We start from the raw sequence: 19,997 nt of genomic DNA on the forward strand, positions 1-19,997 counted from the left end.
TTGTAGACAAATATGGATCTTGCAATTAAACCCCGCCCCTCGATCTGACAACGAATGAAAAATTCATCATAATTGAGAATTGAGATCGGGGCGGGTATGGGTGGGGCCTAACATTTGCCTTTATTTTTTTCTTAATATCATAGTATTCTTTGAACAACACGACACTCAAAAACATTCCTAGCTAGTTCCTGCTAAGATAAGAGTGATTTTGGCAAATAACATATCCTTTGAGAAGATAGGGGGCGGGGCTAGTACTTGTTAAGATAAAACTGATTTTGTAAAACCTTCTTGGGGTTTTTATTTGTATTTTTTTTTAATGTGAAAGCTTCTCGGGGGTCCCAAAACTGTCTTTTTTAAAAATGTAAAACCTCGGGGGTTCCAATCCACGTGTCTTTTTTTAAAAATGTAAAACCTTCTCGGGGTTCCCATCTGTCTTTTTTTTTTAATGTGAAACCTTCTCGGGGGTCCCAAAACTGTCCTTTTCAAAAATGTAAAACCTTCTCGGGGGTCCCAACTCTCTTCTTTTCAAAATGTAAAACCTTCTCGGGGTTCCCAACTGACTTCTTTTTTAATGTGAACCCTTCTTGAGGGTCCCAAAACTGTCTTTTTTAAAAATGTAAAACCTTCTTGGGGTTCCCATTTGTCTTTTTTTAATGTGAAACCTTCTCGGGGATCCCAAAACTGTCTTTTTTAAAAGTGTAAAATCTCCTCGGGGTTCCCATCTGTCTTCTTTTTTAATGTGAAACCTTCTCAGGGGTCCCAAAACTGTCTTTTTTTAAAAATGTAAAACCTTCTCAGGGATCCCATCTGGTTTTTTTTTTGTGAAACCTTCTCGGGGGTCCCAAAACTGTCTTTTTTTAAAAATGTAAAACCTTCTCGGGGGTCTCAACTGTCTTTTTTTTAAAATGTAAAACCTTCTCCGGGGTCCCATCTGTCTTTTTTTTTAATGTGACACCTTCTCGGCGTTCCCAAAACTGACTTTTTTTTAATGTAAAACCTTCTCGGGGGTCTCAACTGTCTTTTTTAAAAATGTAAAACCTTCTCAGGGTTCCCATCTGTCTTCTTTTTTAATGTGAAACCTTCTCGGGGGTCTCAAAACCGTCTTTTTTAAAAATGTAAAACCTTCTCGGGGGTCCCACAACTGTCCTAATTAAAAATGTAAAACCTTCTCGGGGGTCCCAACTGTCTTTTTTTAAAAATGTAAAACCTTCTCGGGGGCTCCATCTGTCTCTTTTTTTAATATGAACCCTTCTCGGGGGTCCCAAAACTGTCCTAATTAAAAATGTAAAATCTTCTCGGGGTCCCAAAACTGTCTTTTTTTTAATGTAAAACCTTCTCGGAATTCCCAACTGTATTTTTTTCTTAATATGAAACCTTCTCGGGGATCGCAAAACTGTCTTTTTTAAAAATGTAAAATCTTCTCGGGGTCCCAAAACTGTGTTTTTTTTTAATGTAAAACCTTCTCGGGATTCCCAACTGTCTTTTTTAATGTGAAACCTTCTCAGAGGTACCAAAACTGTCTTTTTTTTAAAGATAAAACCTTCTTGGGGTTCCCATTTGTCTTTTTTCTAATGTGAAACCTTCTCGGAGGTCCCAAAACTGTCTTTTTTTAAAAATCTAAAACCTTCTTGGGATTCCCAACTGTCTTCTTTTTTAATGTGAAACCTTCTTAAGGGTCCCAAAACTGTCCTATTTAAAAATGTAAAACCTTCTCGGGGGCCCCATCTGTTTTTTTTTTAATGTGAAACCTTCTCGGGGGTCCCAAAATTGTCTTTTTTAAAAATGTAAAATCTTCTCGGGGTCCCAGAACTGTCTTTTTTTTTAATGTAAAACCTCCTCGGGATTCCCAACTGTCTTTTTTAATATGAAACCTTCTCAGAGGTACCAAAACTGTCTTTTTTTTAAAGATAAAACCTTCTTGGGGTTCCCATTTGTCTTTTTTTTTAATGTGAAACCTTCTCAGGGGTCCCAAAACTGTCTTTTTTTTAAATGTAAAACCTTCTCGGGATTCCCAACTGTCTTTTTTAATGCGAAACCTTCTTGAGGGTCTCAAAACTGTCTTTTTTAAAAATGTAAAACCTCGGGGGTTCCAACTGTTTTTTTTTTAAATGTAAAACCTTCTCGGGGTTCCCATCTGTCTTTTTTTTTAATGTGAAACCTTCTCGGGGGTCCCAAAACTGTCCTTTTCAAAAATGTAAAATCTTCTCGGGGACGCCAAAAATCTTTTTTTTTAATATGAAACCTTCTCTGGGTTCCCAACTGACTTCTTTTTTAATGTGAAACCTTCTTGAGGATCCCAAAACTGTCTTTTAAAAATGTAAAACCCTCTCGAGGTCTCAACTGTCTTTTTTTAAAAATGTAAAACCTTCTCTGGGGTTCCATCTGTCTTTTTTTTTAATGTGACACCTTCTCGGCGTTCCCAAAACTGTCTTTTTAAAAATGTGAAACCTTCTCGGGGGTCCCAAAACTGCCTTTTTTAAAAATGTAAAACCTTCTCGGAGGTCTCAACTGTCTTTTTTTTAAATGTAAAACCTTGGGGTTCTTATTTGTCTTTTTTTTAATGTGAAACCTTCTCGGGGGTTACAAAACTATCTTTTTAAAAATGTGAAACCTTCTCGGGGGTCTCAAAACTGTCTTTTTTAAAAATGTAAAACCTTCTCGGGGTCCCATCTGTCTTTTTTTTTAATGTCAAACCTTCTCGGGGGTCCCACAACTGTCGTTTTTAAAAATGTAAAACCTTCTCGGGGGTATCAACTGTCTTTTTTTAAAAATGTAAATCCTTGTCTGGGTTCCCATCTGTCTTCTTTTTTAATGTGAAACCTTCTCGGGGGTCCCAAGACCGTCTTTTTTTAAAATGTAAAACCTTCTCGGGGGCCCCATCTCTGTTTTTTTTTTAATGTGAATCCTTCTCGGTGGTCCCAAAACTGGCTTTTTTAAAAATGTAAAATCTTCTCGGGGGTCTCATCTGTCTTTTTTTTAATGTGAAACCTTCTCGGTGGTCCCAAAACTGTCTTTTAAAAATGTAAAATCTCCTCGGAGGTCCCAACTGTCTTTTTTTAAAAATGCAAAACCTTCTCGGGGTTCCTATCTGTCTTCTTTTTTAATGTGAAACCTTTTCGAGGGTCCCAAAACCCTCTTTTTTAAAAATGTAAAACCTTCTCGGGGGTCCCATCTGTCTTTTTTTTTAATGTGAAACCTTCTCGGGGGTCCTAAAACTGTCTTTTTTAAAAATGTAAAATCTTCTCGGGGGTCCCAACTGTCTTTTTTTAAAAATGTAAAACCTTCTCGGGGTTCCCATCTGTCTTTTTTTTAACGCGAACCCTTCTCGGGGGTCCCAAAACTGTCTTTTTTATCTTATCATCCTTAAATATTTGTATGTCATCAGCACGTACATGCGTCATCCTGCTCTTCAACTATTAAAATGAAGGCGCAAGATGGGTCGGCGTTTTGCCTTATTTTGGCATCTTGTAACGACTTTAATAAGTTTGAATTAGCCATCAGAACTCGGTTGGTGTGGTATGGACCACAAATTAATTTTCTAGAACGTCACAAGACTGAAATAGGAATACCGTTTATTTACTTCTGTGAACATCGGGTTGCATAACCTGTGATAAAAATAATTGCAATACACAAACGACTATTATAAAAGACGCAGATAACAAGAACAATACAAACAACAAAAGAAAACAAAGTTTTTCAATTTATTACACGTAAATATGTAATTATTTTTCCCTTACTAGTAATTTACGTGCCGCCATTGGCACCCCTGCCACATTGCACAACATTGCCCGTCAACCTTATGTCACTTGTCTTCCACCACCCCGCACACTCATTTTTCATTCAGTTGCACAACATTAGACCACTATTTACCTTTAAATTGAAACCATTGTGATATTCGTCGTAGTTTTAGAGTAATTTAGCGTAAGTAAACACGAAAATGTCGTGCCCGTGGGGAAAAATCGAAAAACCCGAACCCGTCAACCTGGACGAGATAATGTCAGAAGAAGTAGCCCGAGATCTTCAAGCCAAAGAAGACAAAAAGTACGCCGAAATGACGAAGTCGTCGTCGAAAGAAGAAGACGAGATCCCCCCCGAAGTCCTCGATGCCATTTCACAGGATGCCACGTGCCAATCCGACGAGATGATCGCCAGAATGCTGCAGATGCAATTCGACAAAGAGTACGACGAAAACTTGAAAAGGACCGAGAAGAAGTACAACGGGGCGTCGAAGGTTTCGGTGTCGTTCGAGAATTACAGGAGGGTTCCACATAATTTTGGTACGAAAACTGTAAATGTCAGGTTGCAGTTTTTACATATTTTTATTGCAGACTTTGAAAGCGAGTCCGAAGAGGACGAAATTCCAGATATTCGCGACCGTCGCGACTGGGACCGCTTTGACACCCTCAAGAGACAAGTTGACTCCATCCCCCCTTGTGGCTACAAAATGGAGAACGGCAGCATGGTCACCAAGCACGACGTGACCATGAACGGCCGCAAGAACGCCTGCAAGCTCCTGTCCTTCCCGCCGGACTTCCAAACCGGCGACGGGGAGAACTTCGACCTCAAGCTATCCAACAAAGTCTTCAACAGCTTGAAGTTGCACTCGAAGCACGAAGAAGCGCGCCGACATAAAGTCTTTTTTTAAAAATGTAAAACCTTCTCGGGGTTCCCATCTGTCTTTTTTTTTTAATGTGAAACCTTCTCGGGGGTCCCAAAACTGTCCTTTTCAAAAATGTAAAACCTTCTCGGGGGTCTCAACTGTCTTTTTTTAAAAATGTAAAACCTTCTCGGGGGTCCCAACTGTCTTTTTTTAAAAATGTAAAACCTTCTCGGGGGCCCCATCTGTCTTTTTTTTTAAATGTGAAACCCTCTCGGGGATCCCAAAACTGTCTCTTTTAAAAATCTAAAATCTTCTCGGGGTCCCAAAACTGTCTTTTTTAAAAATGTAAAATCTTCTCGGGATTCCCAACTGTCTTCTTTTTTAATGTGAAACCTTCTCGGGGGTCCCAAAACTATCTTTTTTAAAAATGTAAAATCTTCTCGGGGGTCCCATCTGTCTTTTTTTTAATGTGAAACCTTCTCGGGGGTCCCAAAACTGTATTTTTTAAAAATGTAAAATCTTCTCGGGGTTCCCATCTGTCTTCTTTTTTAATGTGAAACCTTCTCAGAGGTCTCAAAACTGTCTTTTTTTTTAATGTAAAACCTTCTTGGGGTTCCCATTTGTCTTTTTTTTTTTAATGTGAAACCTTCTCGGAGGTCCCAAAACTGTCTTTTTTTTAAAATTTAAACCTTCTTGGGATTCCCAACTGTCTTCTTTTTTAATGTGAAACCTTCTTAAGGGTCCCAAAACTGTCTTTACCTTCTCGGGCTTCCCAAAACTGTCTTTTTTTTTAATGTAAAACCTTCTCGGGGGTCTCAACTGTCTTTTTTTAAAAACGTAAAACCTTCTCAGCGTTCCCATCTGTCTTCTTTTTTAATGTGAAACCTTCTCGGGGGTCCCAAAACCGTCTTTTTTAAAAATGTAAAACCTTCTTGGGGGTCCCACAACTGTCCTATTTAAAAATGTAAAACCTTCTCGGGGGTCCCATCTGTCTTTTTTTTTAATGTGAAACCTTCTCGGGGGTCCCAAAATTGTCTTTTTTAAAAATGTAAAATCTTCTCGGGGTCCCAAAACTGTCTTTTTATTAAATGTAAAATCTTCTCGGGATTCCCAACTGTCTTCTTTTTTAAAGTGAAACCTTCTCGGGATTCCCAACTGTCTTTTTTAATATGAAACCTTTTTGAGGGTCCCAAAACTGTCTTTTTTAAAAATGTAAAACCTTCTTGGGGTTCCCATTTGTCTTTTTTTTAATGTAAAACCTTCTCGGGGGTCCCATCTGTCTTTTTTTTAAATGTGAAACCTTCTCGGGCTTCCCAAAACTGTCTTTTTTTAATGTAAAACCTTCTCGGGGGACTCAACTGTCTTTTTTTAAAAATGTAAAGCCTTCTCAGGGTTCCCATCTGTCTTCTTTTTTAATGTGAAACCTTCCAGGGGTCCAAAAACCGTCTTTTTTTAAAGTGTAAAACCTTCTTGGGGGTCCCGACTGTCTTTTTTTTTTAATGTGAAACCTTCTCGGGGGTCCCAAAACTGTCTTTTAAAAATGTAAAATCTTCTCTAGGTCCAAAAACCGTCTTTTTTTTAATGTAAAACCTTCTCGGGATTCCCAACTGTCTTTTTAAATATGAAACCTTCTTGAGGGTCCCAAAATTGTCTTTTTTAAAAATGTAAAACCTTCTTGGGGTTCCCATTTGTCTTTTTTTTAGTGTGAAACCTTATCGGGGGTCCCAAAACTGTCTTTTTTAAAAATGTAAAATCTTCTCGGGGTCCCAAAACTGTCTTTTTTTTTTTAATGTAAAACCTTCTCGGGATTCCCAACTGTCTTTTTTAATGTGAAACCTTCTTGAGGGTCGTAAAACTGTCTTTTTTAAAAATGTAAAACCTTCTTGGGGTTCCCATTTGTCTTTTTTTAATGTTAAACCTTCTCGGGGGTCCCAAAACTGTCTTTTTTAAAAATGTAAAATCTTCTCGGAGTCCCAAAACTGTCTTTTTTTTTAATGTAAAACCTTCTCGGGGGACTCAACTGTCTTTTTTTAAAAATGTAAAACCTTCTCAGCGTTCCCATCTGTCTTCGTTTTTAATGTGAAACCTTCTTGAGGGTCGTAAAACTGTCTTTTTTAAAAATGTAAAACCTTCTTGGGGTTCCCATTTGTCTTTTTTTTAATGTGAAACCTTCTCGGGGGTCCCAAAACTGTCTTTTTTAAAAATGTAAAATCTTCCCGGGGTTCCCATCTGTCTTCTTTTTTAATGTGAAACCTTCTCAGAGGTCTCAAAACTGTCTTTTTTTTTAAGTGTAAAACCTTCTTGGGGTTTCCATTTGTCTTTTTTTTTTAATGTGAAACCTTCTCGGAGGTCCCAAAACTGTCTTTTTGTAAAAATCTAAAACCTTCTTGGGATTCCCAACTGTCTTCTTTTTTAATGTGAAACCTTCTTAAGGTTCCCAAAATTGTCTTTTTTAAAAATGTAAAACCTTCTTGGGGTTCCCATTTGTTTTTTTTTTTAATGTGAAACCTTCTCGGGGGTCCCAAAACTGTCTTTTTTAAAAATGTAAAATCTTTTCGGGGTTCCCATCTGTCTTCTTTTTAATGTTAAACCTTCTCAGGGGTCCCAAAACTGTCTTTTTTTAAAAATGTAAAACCTTCTTGGGGTTCCCATTTGTCTTCTTTTTTAATGTGAAACCTTCTCGGGGGTCCCAAAACTGTCTTTTTTAAAAATGTAAAATCTTCTCGGGGTCCCAAAACTGTCTTTTTTTTAAATGTAAAACCTTCTCGGGATTCCCAACTGTCTTCTTTTTTAATGTGAAACCTTCTCGGGATTCCCAACTGTCTTTTTTAATATGAAACCTTTTTGAGGGTCCCAAAACTGTCTTTTTTTAAAATGTAAAACCTTCTTGGGGTTCCAATTTGTCTTTTTTTTTAATGTGAAACCTTCTCGGGGGTCCCAAAACTGTTTTTTTTTTAATGTAAAACCTTCTCGGGGGTCCCATCTGTCTTTTTTTTTTAATGTGAAACCTTCTCGGGGGTCCCAAAACTGTCTTTTTTATCTTATCATCCTTAAATATTTGCATGTCATCAGCACGTACATGCATCATCCTGCTCTTCAACTATTAAAATGAAGGCGCAAGATGGGTCGGCGTTTTGCCTAATTTTGGCATCTTGTAACGACTTTAACAAGTTTGAATTAGCCATCAGAAATCGGTTGGTGTGGTATGGACCACAAATTAATTTTCTAGAGCGTCACAAGACTGAAATAGGAATACCGTTCTATTTACTTCTGTGTATATCCGGTTGCATAACCTGTGATAAAAATAATTGCAATACACAAACGACTATTATAAAAGACGCAGATAATAAAAACAACACAAACAACAGACGAAAACCAATCCTTTTCGATTTATTACAGGTATAAAAATAATTATTTTTCCCTTACTAGTAATTTACGTGCCGCCATTGGCACCCCTGCCACATTGCATAACATTGCCCGTCAACCTTATGTCACCTGTCTTCCACCACCCCGCACACTCATTTTTCATTCAGTTGCACAACATTAGACCACTATTTACCTTTAAATTGAAACCATTGTGATATTCGTCGTAGTTTTAGAGTAATTTAGCGTAAGAAAACACGAAAATGTCGTGCCCGTGGGGAAAAATCGAAAAACCCGAACCCGTCAACCTGGACGAGATAATGTCAGAAGAAGTAGCCCGGGATCTTCAAGCCAAAGAAGACAAAAAGTACGCCGAAATGACGCAGTCGTCGTCGAAAGAAGAAGGCGAGATCCCCCCCGAAGTCCTCGAGGCCATTTCACAGGATGCCACGTGCCAATCCGACGAGATGATCGCCAGAATGCTGCAGATGCAATTCGACAAAGAGTACGACGAAAATTTGAAAAGGACCGAGGAGAAGTACAACGGGGCGTCGAAGGTTTCGGTGTCGTTCGAGAATTACAGGAGGGCTCCACATAATTTTGGTACGAAAAGTGTAAATGTTAGGTTGCAGTTTTTACGTATTTTTATTGCAGACTTTGAAAGCGAGTCCGAAGAGGACGAAATTCCAGATATTCGCGACCGTCGCGACTGGGACCGCTTTGACACCCTCAAGAGGCAAGTTGACTCCATCCCCCCTTGTGGCTACAAAATGGAGAACGGCAGCATGGTCACCAAGCACGACGTGACCATGAACGGCCGCAAGAACGCCTGCAAGCTCCTGTCCTTCCCGCCGGACTTCCAAACCGGCGACGGGGAGAACTTCGACCTCAAGCTATCCAACAAAGTCTTCAACAGCTTGAAGTTGCACTCGAAGCACGAAGAAGCGCGCCGCCATAAAGTCCGCGACAAAAAAGAAGACAGAGCCACTCAAGAGTTCGGCTTGGATGAGTACACCAGACTTGTAATATTCAAAATCGTGCAACAAGAAATACTCGAGAACGTCAACGGGGTCATCAGTATAGGGAAAGAGGCGGTGATTCTTCATGCTGACGCTAACCCCAATTATGAGGAGCAACCTCTCCCGCACGAGTGTGCTATTAAAGTGTTTAAAACGACTCTTTCGGAGTTTAAACAGAGGGACAAGTACATAAAGGACGACCACAGGTTTAAAGGCAGGATAGGGAATCAAACAGCCCGGAAGACCGTTCATTTGTGGGCTGAGAAAGAAATGCACAATTTGAATAGGTTGAAGAATGCGGGAGTTGCTTGTCCGGAGGTGGTGACGCTAAAGAAGCACGTTTTGGTTATGAGTTTCATCGGGGAGAATAACAAGCCTGCGCCTAAGTTGAAGGATGCGATAATGACCGATGCGGATTATATTGTGGCTTATGATCAAGTTGTTGACACCATGAAGACATTGTTTGATAAGGCTGAGTTGATACACGCCGATTTGTCGGAGTATAATATTCTGTGGCACCAAGGACAGTGTTATTTTATTGATGTGAGTCAGTCGGTGCTGTTGGCGCACGAAAATGCCTTTTATTTTTTGATGAGGGACTGCGGTAACGTCGTTAATGTAAGTTGAATTGTTGGTTGCCTATCTAGCACGTGCCAAATAGGCTAGTAGGCCATGGAATTTCTTTTTAAAATAATAATGTTGGCAGTGCCGCTATTTGACACTTTGATTGACAGATGCAATTTTTTTTCAGTTTTTCTCCAAGAAAAAAGTGCCAGGGGTCGCTACCCCCGAGGAACTTTTCAAATCCATCACCGGCTACTACTATGACGAAAAGCAAGCACTTTTAGAGTTACAAGAATCCTTCAAAATGAAGCCCCATTTAGTGGACCAACCGGGAATTGAAAGCACCTTTGATTTCGAAAAAGGATGGGAAAAATCAAAAGAACTTGAAACTGTACAATTAGTTGACTCACCTTTGGCATAACATGGACAATCTTTATTTGTAAATAAAAATTAAAAAAAATAATAGTTGTCTTACGTGAGTCATTACACCTTGAAACACATTTCATACGTTGGTGGCTTCTCAGGAATCTTCAATATATCGAGATCATCAGTCTGAAACCACTTTATTTCGTCTTCGGTCAAATCTTCCAATTTTGAGTAGAAATTCTCGTTTGATTTAGCTTGAACGGTGTTCCCAAACACGTTTGTGGTATTAGCTTGAAGCCCCAAATTTCCAAAAATATTCTGCGTGTGCTGATAGGAGGGTTTATTTTGTGGCGTGGGGGCCACCACTTGCGTTGCGGCTTGCGGAACCCCAAAGCCACTCTGTGGAGCCCCAAACGGACCCTGCGTGTTACTAAAAGTGGCATTGGGAGGGGCCCCAAATGGACTCACCGCCGCAGGGGTGGACGCTTGCGGGTTGATACTTTGTTGCTGAAAAACATTTTGTTGTTGTTGTTGTTGTGGGGCGAAAGGCAACTGCTGTCCAAAGGGGCTGCCTTGAAGTGGTTGTTGTGGCTGCTGCTTTCCGAATATCGACTGCTGCTGCTGTTGCTGCTGTGCACCCCCGCTAAACACCGGCGCCCCTCCGAAAACCGAGCTCCCGCTGGGCTGCGCCCCCCCGAACACCGACGCGCTAGAAGCCTGCGCCCCCCCAAAAATCGACTTACTTTGGTTCTGACTGGCAAATATGGAGCCACCGGAGGCCTGCCCTCCTCCGAAAATCGGGTTCGTGTTGGCGAACACGCTCTGTTGCGGCGCCGCGCCCCCGAAAATCCCCTTATTGTTCGTGGTGTTCGCGAACACGTTCTGACTCTGTGGTTGCGTTTGTCCGAAAACTGAAGCCCCAAACGGACTCTGATTCTGGTTCGAGGAGCTTGGGGCTGTGTCGTAGATGCCCTTAAGGATGGCCACGGCCTCCGGTGACGGGTTTTGCAGCGCCTTGATCTTCATCATGGCTTGTTGGAGCATCATCTGCAGGTTTTGTTTGTACTGGTCAATGCCTCCGGTTTTCACTGATTCGTAGAAGAGGTGGCGCACTTCCTCCATGCTGTGGTCCTCGAAGCCCGGGAAGGCGGGTTTTTCCTTGAAGGGGGCGTACGAGGAGAGCAGCCACTGGCCCCCTTTTTCGGCGCTGGTCATGTCGTTGACCACGGCTTTGACTAGGGTGGTGGTGTCGATGTTGGAGGCGGGTGGGGGCTTGCTGGGGTAGTTTTGCCGGAGGAGGACCGAGCTGGTGCCATAGTTGTGGTCTGTCGACAAAGTTTGTGGAAATTGTTATGTTACATAATTTAATTACCGTTCATTTGGTGCTCGAATTTGCAATTGTCGCCGAATTTGCACGTTCCTTGTAAAAAGAATTTGCAGATAACCATGGTGTTGTGTATTTTTTGCGTTTTTCGAACAAACAGTTTTTAGGTTAAGTCAGGAAAAATGACACTTTACTTTGACGTATGCAGCCACTTGTATGGGTTAAAAGTCCCTAACAAGAGTGACCTAAATTATTCAAAACGTGTGTAACTAGCTTATAATTGCTTTTCGCAGTTATATTTTAAGATAAATTAAATATTTAATTAAGAAAAATTAGCAGAAATTACGTTTAATATTTATTTGAGACACGGATGGTTTATTTCGAAAACTCAGTTCATCGGATGCAGTCACTGTCACTGACAGTTCCTTATATTAAACTAAAATCAATTTTTATGATTCCCAATTACCGCATTATAATCCAATCAAAAACCGTATTATAACTTATCAAGAGCTCGCGTGCCGTAATATTTCACAACTTTGCAAGTGGCCTTAAAACAAAAAGAATGAAGAACATTATTAACTGTAACTATGTTACAACTTTCACATTTACCACGAATAGTTTCAAACCCACAGTTAACAACAAAATATGTTCACTATAATAACCACAAGAACTGATTTTTTCCAGTTAGCACTACCAGAATTCAGCGAAAGCGTTAACCTAACTTTATTTTCAACCGACCATTTCTTAAACTTAGCAACTGTGTCGGAATCCAGGAAATTGTAGTCGATGTAAAAAGTATGAATGTTGCAATTCTTTCCAAAAAAGTCATCCGAAACGTGTTTGATCGGATTGTAATTTAACTTTATGTCCTCGAAGCGCCGATTTTCGAAAACACCACTAGGGAAATACTCGATCGAATTGTGGCTAAGATCCAAATAGATTTGTTTTAGTCCATTGAATGCCTTTTCGTCCAAAATTTCAATCTCGTTGTGTGACAAGTGGATATGAATGTCCTTGTTTTCGACGAAATTAAATACATTCTTTCCAAGCTTTTGTATCCTGTTGTAACTGAAGCCCAGTGAGTTCAAGCTTGGTACATGAACGAAAGCTTTAGCATTTATGATTGTAAGTTTGTTGTTCCTCAAATCGAGATGGTAGAAGTTCTTTAAATCTACGAATGCTTCATTTTCGATTATTTTGATCTGGTTGAAAATCAAATATATTGTTGATATATCGAGATTTCTGAATGTATGTTTTTTTATAATTTCAAGTTTTGTGTCGTCTATAGTCACATCTCCAGTGATTGGTTGATTTTTCAAAAAATCGCTTTCGATTGTGTGAAGATTTGGAGCTTTAATTGTGAGAATATTTATCTGATGGGTTATATTAAACATGTCTTTGCACAGCGTTGTGCCGCTTTTCATGTCGATAAAAAGATAATCGGCGCTTGTGGTTGTCGAAATAATTTGGTCTGTTTTTAAATCGGAATCCGTTCTTGTAAAAATCGTGTATTCGATAGAATTTTGAAGTTGACAAGTGTGGGTCAGTTTTAATTTTGTCCATAGTACGAGTAGGAGAATATGTTGTGGCGACATTGTGAGCTAAACTGGAAAAATACTGTTACTGGTGTTGTAATAATGAATCGATGTAATTACATCCTCTGCTAACTTTATTTATTATGAAATTTATTACGCCATCGTGTAACAGAAATCTGGAAAATAATTTATTTCTTTCCAGCTGGACTTTCAGCAGCCACTTGCTTCCAGAGCTGAAGTCCCTCAGTCACTGGATTCAACTTGGCCTCTAGTTCTTTCCCAATTTCGAGAAAATTCACATCGGAATCTGTCACAGGTTTCCACACCACTTTCAACAAATCGTCATTCTTATCAGGAGTCGGATTTCCAAATTTGGCAAAATTGGTCCACAACTTGACGAACCGAGTAAGACAGACGTCTTCAACACTACCAGCTACTATTTCTGGTGTCGCAAAATGCTTGAAAAGGTATCCAATATCGTCGCAATGACAAACCCCTGAAAAAATGCATCAAAACGTGTTTTCCGAACACAATCAACGCACCAGGCATTTGCAGGTTTAGTAACATTTTGAAGAAGTTCAGCTTGGTTTCAACTGTCATCCAGTACAGGTAAGTAGGTGCTTTAGAAATTGTAGACTGCGCGATTATTCTAACGTATGTGTCATAAAGAAAGTAAACATCGGAGAAAAGCTACAACAAACAGTGTTTTTTAAGCAAATTTGAGTGTCATACTAACGTCGTATTTTTTTCTTAAAAGCTTGTGGGAATATTCTTCGTCGCCGAAATAAAACTTCTTCACTTTGTCAGCCACGGTTTTAGTTTCAGGAGAACCCTCTTTGTAACCAAACGAGTGTGAGATAAGTTTTTGGAAATTTGGGGCTTCGGGATCGTTCGGTTTTTTGAAAAGTTCGACGACGGCGCCCTCTAGAGAAGTACACCCGGTCATAAACGGTACTTGGTTGAAGTTCCCAGACGCCACAATGTTGATAGGTTCGTCAACCATAAATGGTTCTTTGGAGTGTGTTTCTAGGACCAAACCTGTTAGTCTAGGTGTGTAGAAGTCTAAATCCTGAAATATATGTTTTTATGTGGAAAAATGTTAATGAATTAGTTTAGTTAATACTTCTTCTGTTTTGTCTTGGATTTGTAAAACTTCTTCGGTTGATTTCTGGGCTAGAGCGTCAAAGATGGTTTTGTCGTCTGCCCCTTCAAGCCCCATTGCTTTGGCCAGACGTTTGGACCCTTTGGCTGCGCGAATCCATTGACTTATACCGCACCCACTCTGGGCTATAGCTTTATGGAAAAGACCTTTGGCTAAAGGTGACAACACCAACACGTGGACTGAAGCAGCACCAGCGCTCTCACCAAAGATGGTAACATTATTAGGATCCCCACCAAACTTGTCAATATTGTTTTGGACCCATCTCAAAGCCATGACTTGGTCCTTAAAACCCGCGTTCCCTGGTACTTCCAAAGACGGGTCTTCAAAACTGACAAACCCGAAAAGACCAAGACGATAGTTGATGGTGACCACAACCACGTCTTCAGTAATAAGGTAATCGGGACCGTAGAGTTCTTCGCCGCCGTGCCCTAGAATGAATCCTCCACCGTGGATCCAGAACATCACCGGTCGCAGATCTTTGGTGTCTTTGGGAAGCTAAAGTTTCTTTAGTTTTTGACAAACCAGGAAATTTGTACGTACCTTTTTGGTGTAGACGTTCAGAAATAGGCAGTTTTCAGTTCCAACAAGGATGCCGTTTTTGATAAGGTCTCGCTGGTAGCAAATGCTGCCTTCTTTGGTGGCGTCGAAGACCCCAGTCCATTTTTCCGGTGGAACGGGTGCCTTGAATCTAAGGCCACCGAGTGGGGGTTGGGCATATGGAATCCCTTGAAATTTCAGGAAGGGGTTGCCACGGAGGTCAGTGGCTGTAGAACCACGAAGGGTTCCTTGTTGGATTGTAACTTCAGGCTGTGGCATTTTTTTTGAGACACTGGTTGGGAGTATTTGAGGATCAATGGTCAAACGAAAGTGGCTATTTTAATTTTAATTCACTATCGGTGTTTAGCTTTGGACGATAATGTCGAGGATGTAAACATGTTTTTGTCATTCAGGTACTGAAGTTTATCTGGGAGGGAATAGTTTCATCCGATTAATTGTAGCCTTGAACCTATATAAATGGTCACACGTGGAGCACGGATTAAATTTTAGTTAGTGATAATTGACCTTTGTCGTCCGCATTTTTACAGTTTAAATGTTTTTTTTTGAATGTTTAAATTACTTTTAGTGATATTAATTGTTGTTTTTTCATCCAATAGATATTAGTTAACACTTGGTTATGCAACCAGTATTCCACTTGTACCGTTATTATTAGAATTACGTAACCGTGATATGTTTATTGGTGTTACATGATGTAGATATTGTTTTGTTGAGTCAACAAAACTAAAAATAGACATGCTTGTTTGACCACTGATATTGGAGTATTAGATAACCAGTTTAGTTTTGTGTTTGAAACCTTAATTAGTATTGTACAAAGAATGGCTCAACCTGAAGTTACAATCCAACAAGGAACCCTACGCGGTTCTACAGCCACTGATTTCCGTGGCAACCCCTTCCTGAAATTCCAGGGAATTCCATATGCCAAACCTCCACTGGGCAACCTTAGATTCAAGGTAAAATTTACTATTAAATCCACTTCATCTAAAAATTTACAAAAATTAGGCACCCGTTCCTCCCGAAAAATGGACCGGTGTTTTCGATGCCACCAAAGAAGGCAGCATCTGCTACCACCGAGACGTTATCAAAAAGGACGTCCTTGAAGGAACTGAAAACTGCCTGGTCCTCAACGTCTACACGAAAAGAGTACGTAGACAATTTTCCTGGTCTGCCAAAAATCGAAAAATTTTAGCTCCCCAAAGACCACAAAGATCTGCGTCCGGTCATGTTCTGGATCCACGGCGGAGCGTTCGTTTGGGGGCACGGCGGCGAAGACCTCTACGGTCCCGATTACCTGATTACCGAAGACGTGGTTGTGGTTACTATCAATTATCGTCTTGGTCTTTTCGGGTTTATCAGTTTTGACGATCCTTCGTTAGAAATACCAGGGAACGCCGGTTTGAAAGACCAAGTCATGGCTTTACGATGGGTCCAGAAGAATATTGACAAGTTTGGTGGGGATCCTAATAACGTTACTATCTTTGGTGAGAGCGCTGGTGGTGCATCAGTCCATTTGATGGTACTGTCGCCTCTAGCGAAGGGGCTTTTCCATAAAGCGATAGCCCAGAGTGGGTGTGCTTTAAATACATGGGTTCAAGCTAGCAAAGGGGTGAAACGTGTGGCTGAAGTAATGGGTCTTGAAGGTACAGACGACAAAACCGTTTTTGACGCTCTAAACAAGAAAACAACCGAAGAAGTTTTAGAAATACAAGAGAAAATGGACGACGTATGTACGTTCTTGATCAATTCAACAGCGCGTTTTTTTCTTTGTATTTCAGGTTTTTCAACCTTACAAACCTAGGTACGTCGGTTTGGTCATTGAAACAAACTCGAAAGAACCGTTCATGGTTGAAGAACCCATTGATATTATGGTGTCTGGGAAGTACAACCCGGTACCATTTATGATTGGGTACACTTCTTTGGAGGGCGCGGCTCTTGACCTGTTGAAAAAACCAAACGATCCTGAGGCCCCAGATTTCGAAAAACTTATTCCATGGTCATTTGGTTATGAAGTGGGTTCTCCTGAATCTAAAGCTGTGGCTGCCAAGTTGAAGAAATTTTACTTTGGCGACGAAGAATATTCCCGGAGGCTTCTAACAAACAAATACGACGTTAGTATCACACACGAATTTACATCTTTTTCCAGAATCGTCCTTTGAAACATTCAAAAATATGCAAAATACCCCAATTTTCGACCAATTTTCAAGAAAATTTTCGAAATATCAATTAACACTTTTTCTTGTAGATTTCGGACGGCAGAAGTCAGATCCGCTTTCATTTCTTCGATAACTCCATTGGTTTTTCCAGAATCGTCCTTTGAAAGATTCAAAAATATTCAAAATACCCCAATTTTCGACCAATTTTCAACAAAATTTTCGAAAATTCACTTAATACTTTTTCTTGTAAACTTCGGGCAGCAGAAGTCGGATCCGTTTTCAATTGCTCGATAACTCCATTGGTTTTTCCAGAACCGTCCTTTGAAACATTCAAAAATATGCAAAATACCCCAATTTTCGACCAATTTTCAAGAAAATTTTCGAAATATCAATTAACACTTTTTCTTGTAGATTTCGGACGGCAGAAGTCAGATCCGCTTTCATTTCTTCGATAACTCCACTGGTTTTTCCAGAATCGTCCTTTGAAACATTCAAAAAAATGCAAAATATCCCATTTATCGACCAATTTTCAACAAAATTTTCGAAATTTTACTGAATACTTTTTCCTGTAGATGTCGGGCCGCAGAAGTCATATCCGCTTTCATTTCTTCGATAACTCCATTGGTTTTTCCAGAATCGTTCTTTGAAACATTCAAAAATATGCAAAATACCCCAATTTTCGAACAATTTTCAACAAAATTTTCGAAATTCCACAAAATGCATTTTCTTGTAGATTTCTGGCTGCAGAAGTCATATCCGCGTTCATTTCTTCGGATAACTCCAATGGTTTTTCCAGACTCGTCCTTTGAAACATTCAAAAATATGCAAAATACCCCAATTTTCGACCAATTTTCAACAAAATCTCCGAAAATTCACTATATACATTTTCTTGGAGATTTCGGACCGTAGAAGTCACTCCCGCTTTCGTTTCGTGGATAACTCCACTGGTTTTTCCAGAATCGTCCTTTGAAACATTCAAAAATATGCGAAATACCCCAATTTTCGACCAATTTTGAACAAAAGTTTCGAAATTTCGCTTAATACTTTTTTTTCTAAATTTCGGGCCACACAAGTCATATCCGCTTTCATTTCTTCGATAACTTCACTGGTTTTTCCAGAATCGTCCTTTGAAACATTCAAAAATATGCAAAATACCCCAATTTATGACCAATTTTCAACAAAATTTTCGAAAATGCACTTGATACTTTTTCTTGTAGATTTAGGGCCGCAGAAGTCATATCCGCTTACATTTCTTCGATAACTCCACTGGTTTTTCCAGAATCGTCCTTTGAAACATTCAAAAATATGCAAATACCCCAATTTTCGACCAATTTTCAACAAAATTTTCGAAATTTCACTTACTACATTTTCTTGTAGATTTCGGGCCGCAGAAGTCATATCCGCTTTCATTTCTTCGATAACTCCATTGGTTTTTCCAGAATCGTCTTTTGAAACATTCAAAAATATGCAAAATACCCCAATTTTCGACCAATTTTCAACAAAATTTTCGAAATTTCACTTAATACTTTTTCTTGTAGATTTCGGGCAGCAGAAGTCATATCCGCTTCCATTTCTTCGGTATCTCCATCGGTTTTTCCAGAATCGTCCTTTGAAACATTCAAAATTATGCAAAATACCCCAATTTTCGACGAATTTTCGACAAAATTTCCGAAAATTCACTTAATACTTTTTGTTGTAGATTTCGGGCCACAGAAATCATATCCGCTTTCATTTCTTCGATAACTCCACTGGTTTTTCCAGAATCGTCCTTAGAAACATTCAAAAATATTCAAAATACCCCAATTTTCGACCAATTTTCAACAAAATTTTCGAAATTTCACTTCACACATTTTCTTGTAGATTTCGAGCCGCAGAAGTCATCTCCGCTTTCATTTCTTCGATAACTCCATTGGTTTTTCCAGAATCGTCGTTTGAAACATTCAAAAATATGCAAAATACCCCAATTTTCGACCAATTTTCAACAAAATTTTCGAAATTTCGCTTAATACTTTTTCTTGTGGATTTCGGGCCGCAGAAGTCATATCTGCTTTCATTTCTTCGATAACTCCACTGGTTTTTCCAGAATCGTCCTTTGAAACATTCAAAAATATGCAAAATACCCCAATTTTCGACCAATTTTCAACAAAATTTTCGAAATTTCACAAAATGCATTTTCCTGTAGATTTCGGGCCGCAGAAGTCAGATCCGCATTCATTTCTTCGATAACTCCACTGGTTTTTCAAGAATCGTCCTTTGAAACATTCAAAAATATGCGAAATACCCCAATTTTCGACCAATTTTCGACAAAATTTCCGAAAATTCACTTAATACTTTTTCTTGTAGTTTTGGGGCCGCAGAAGTCATCTCCGTTTTCATTTCTTCGATAACTCCATTGGTTTTTCCAGAATCGTGCTTTGAAACAGTCAAAAATATGCAAAATAACCCAATTTTCGACCAATTTTCAACAAAATTTCCGAAAATTTACCTAATACTTTTTCTTGTAGATTTCGGGCCGCACAAGTCATATCCGCTTTCATTTCTTCGATAACTCCATTGGTTTTTCCAGAATCGTGCTTTGAAACAGTCAAAAATATTTCAACAAAATTTTCGCATTTAACATTTAAAATCAATCTTCTTTTATAGGTTTTCTCTGATGTTTACGTTATTTACGACATTTACGTTACAATAATGACTCAGTTTGCCATTTCAAAACGACCCACTTACCTCTACAGGATGGTCGTCGAGACTAATCTAAACTTTTTTAAAATACTTCTAAACATTCAAGTGCCTGGTGAGTTGACTGTTTACGAAAACCTTGTTTTGACGTGTTTTTTCAGGCGTTTGTCATTGTGATGATGTTGGATACCTATTCAAGCATTTTGCCACTCCGGAAATAGTAGCTGGTAGTGTTGAAGACGTCGGTCTTACTCGGTTCGTCAAACTATGGACTAATTTTGCCAAATTTGGAAATCCGACTCCTGATAAGAATGACGATTTGTTGAAAGTAGAATGGAAACCTGTAATTGATGCCAATGTGGATTTTCTTGATATTGGGAAAGAATTAGAAGCTAAAGCAAATCCCGTGAATGAAAGACTGCTGCTCTGGAAACAGCTGTTTGAAGAAAGTCCAGCTGGAAAGAAATAGTATGCAGCTATTTGAAGATTTCCAAATTGATGTTCTTACACCGTATTGATTTAATTGTTTTGAACTTTAACGAATAAAGATTTGTAGTAATTTTCACTTCACTTTTATTAAATTCTGATTAGAAGTAATTAACTACCTCATGCAGGGCAACCCTGACAGTGAACCTTAGTGAGATCATTTACGTCATAGCGCTACAATCCGGTCATTATTT

General features: G+C 39.3%; 5 protein-coding genes across 5 annotated transcripts; 3 read left to right on the forward strand and 2 right to left on the reverse strand.

The window, feature by feature from the left end:
- Positions 1 to 3,789: 3,789 nt before the first annotated feature.
- Positions 3,790 to 4,670, forward strand: LOC135133307 (serine/threonine-protein kinase RIO3-like). The gene is made up of 2 exons (XM_064061663.1): positions 3,790 to 4,277; positions 4,329 to 4,670. The coding sequence occupies exons 1-2, from the start codon at positions 3,938 to 3,940 to the stop codon at positions 4,643 to 4,645; spliced, it is 657 nt and encodes a 218-aa protein (XP_063917733.1). The 5' UTR covers positions 3,790 to 3,937; the 3' UTR covers positions 4,646 to 4,670.
- A 3,399-nt stretch (positions 4,671 to 8,069) lies between these two features.
- LOC135133304 (serine/threonine-protein kinase RIO3-like) lies at positions 8,070 to 10,011 on the forward strand. The gene is made up of 3 exons (XM_064061661.1): positions 8,070 to 8,566; positions 8,618 to 9,600; positions 9,734 to 10,011. Exons 1-3 carry the CDS (start codon positions 8,227 to 8,229, stop codon positions 9,965 to 9,967), a joined length of 1,557 nt encoding a protein of 518 aa, XP_063917731.1. The 5' UTR covers positions 8,070 to 8,226; the 3' UTR covers positions 9,968 to 10,011.
- LOC135133305 (uncharacterized) lies at positions 9,958 to 11,447 on the reverse strand. The gene is made up of 2 exons (XM_064061662.1): positions 11,285 to 11,447; positions 9,958 to 11,237 (listed from the first exon to the last, which is right to left on the reverse strand). The coding sequence occupies exons 1-2, from the start codon at positions 11,358 to 11,360 to the stop codon at positions 10,030 to 10,032; spliced, it is 1,284 nt and encodes a 427-aa protein (XP_063917732.1). The 5' UTR covers positions 11,361 to 11,447; the 3' UTR covers positions 9,958 to 10,029.
- A 1,440-nt stretch (positions 11,448 to 12,887) lies between these two features.
- Positions 12,888 to 14,897, reverse strand: LOC135133303 (juvenile hormone esterase-like). The gene is made up of 5 exons (XM_064061660.1): positions 14,474 to 14,897; positions 13,895 to 14,428; positions 13,508 to 13,840; positions 13,314 to 13,461; positions 12,888 to 13,267 (listed from the first exon to the last, which is right to left on the reverse strand). The coding sequence occupies exons 1-5, from the start codon at positions 14,747 to 14,749 to the stop codon at positions 12,960 to 12,962; spliced, it is 1,599 nt and encodes a 532-aa protein (XP_063917730.1). The 5' UTR covers positions 14,750 to 14,897; the 3' UTR covers positions 12,888 to 12,959.
- A 225-nt stretch (positions 14,898 to 15,122) lies between these two features.
- LOC135133302 (juvenile hormone esterase-like) lies at positions 15,123 to 19,882 on the forward strand. The gene is made up of 6 exons (XM_064061659.1): positions 15,123 to 15,441; positions 15,491 to 15,631; positions 15,678 to 16,211; positions 16,264 to 16,596; positions 19,285 to 19,432; positions 19,479 to 19,882. The coding sequence occupies exons 1-6, from the start codon at positions 15,307 to 15,309 to the stop codon at positions 19,784 to 19,786; spliced, it is 1,599 nt and encodes a 532-aa protein (XP_063917729.1). The 5' UTR covers positions 15,123 to 15,306; the 3' UTR covers positions 19,787 to 19,882.
- The last annotated feature ends 115 nt before the right edge of the window (positions 19,883 to 19,997 follow it).

Source organism: Zophobas morio, unplaced genomic scaffold, assembly GCF_036711695.1.
Source record: "Zophobas morio isolate AGI-343-1 ecotype UQ-CSIRO unplaced genomic scaffold, CSIRO_AGI_Zmor_V1 ptg000021l, whole genome shotgun sequence".
In the NCBI taxonomy this organism is placed as follows: Eukaryota; Metazoa; Arthropoda; class Insecta; order Coleoptera; family Tenebrionidae; genus Zophobas; species Zophobas morio.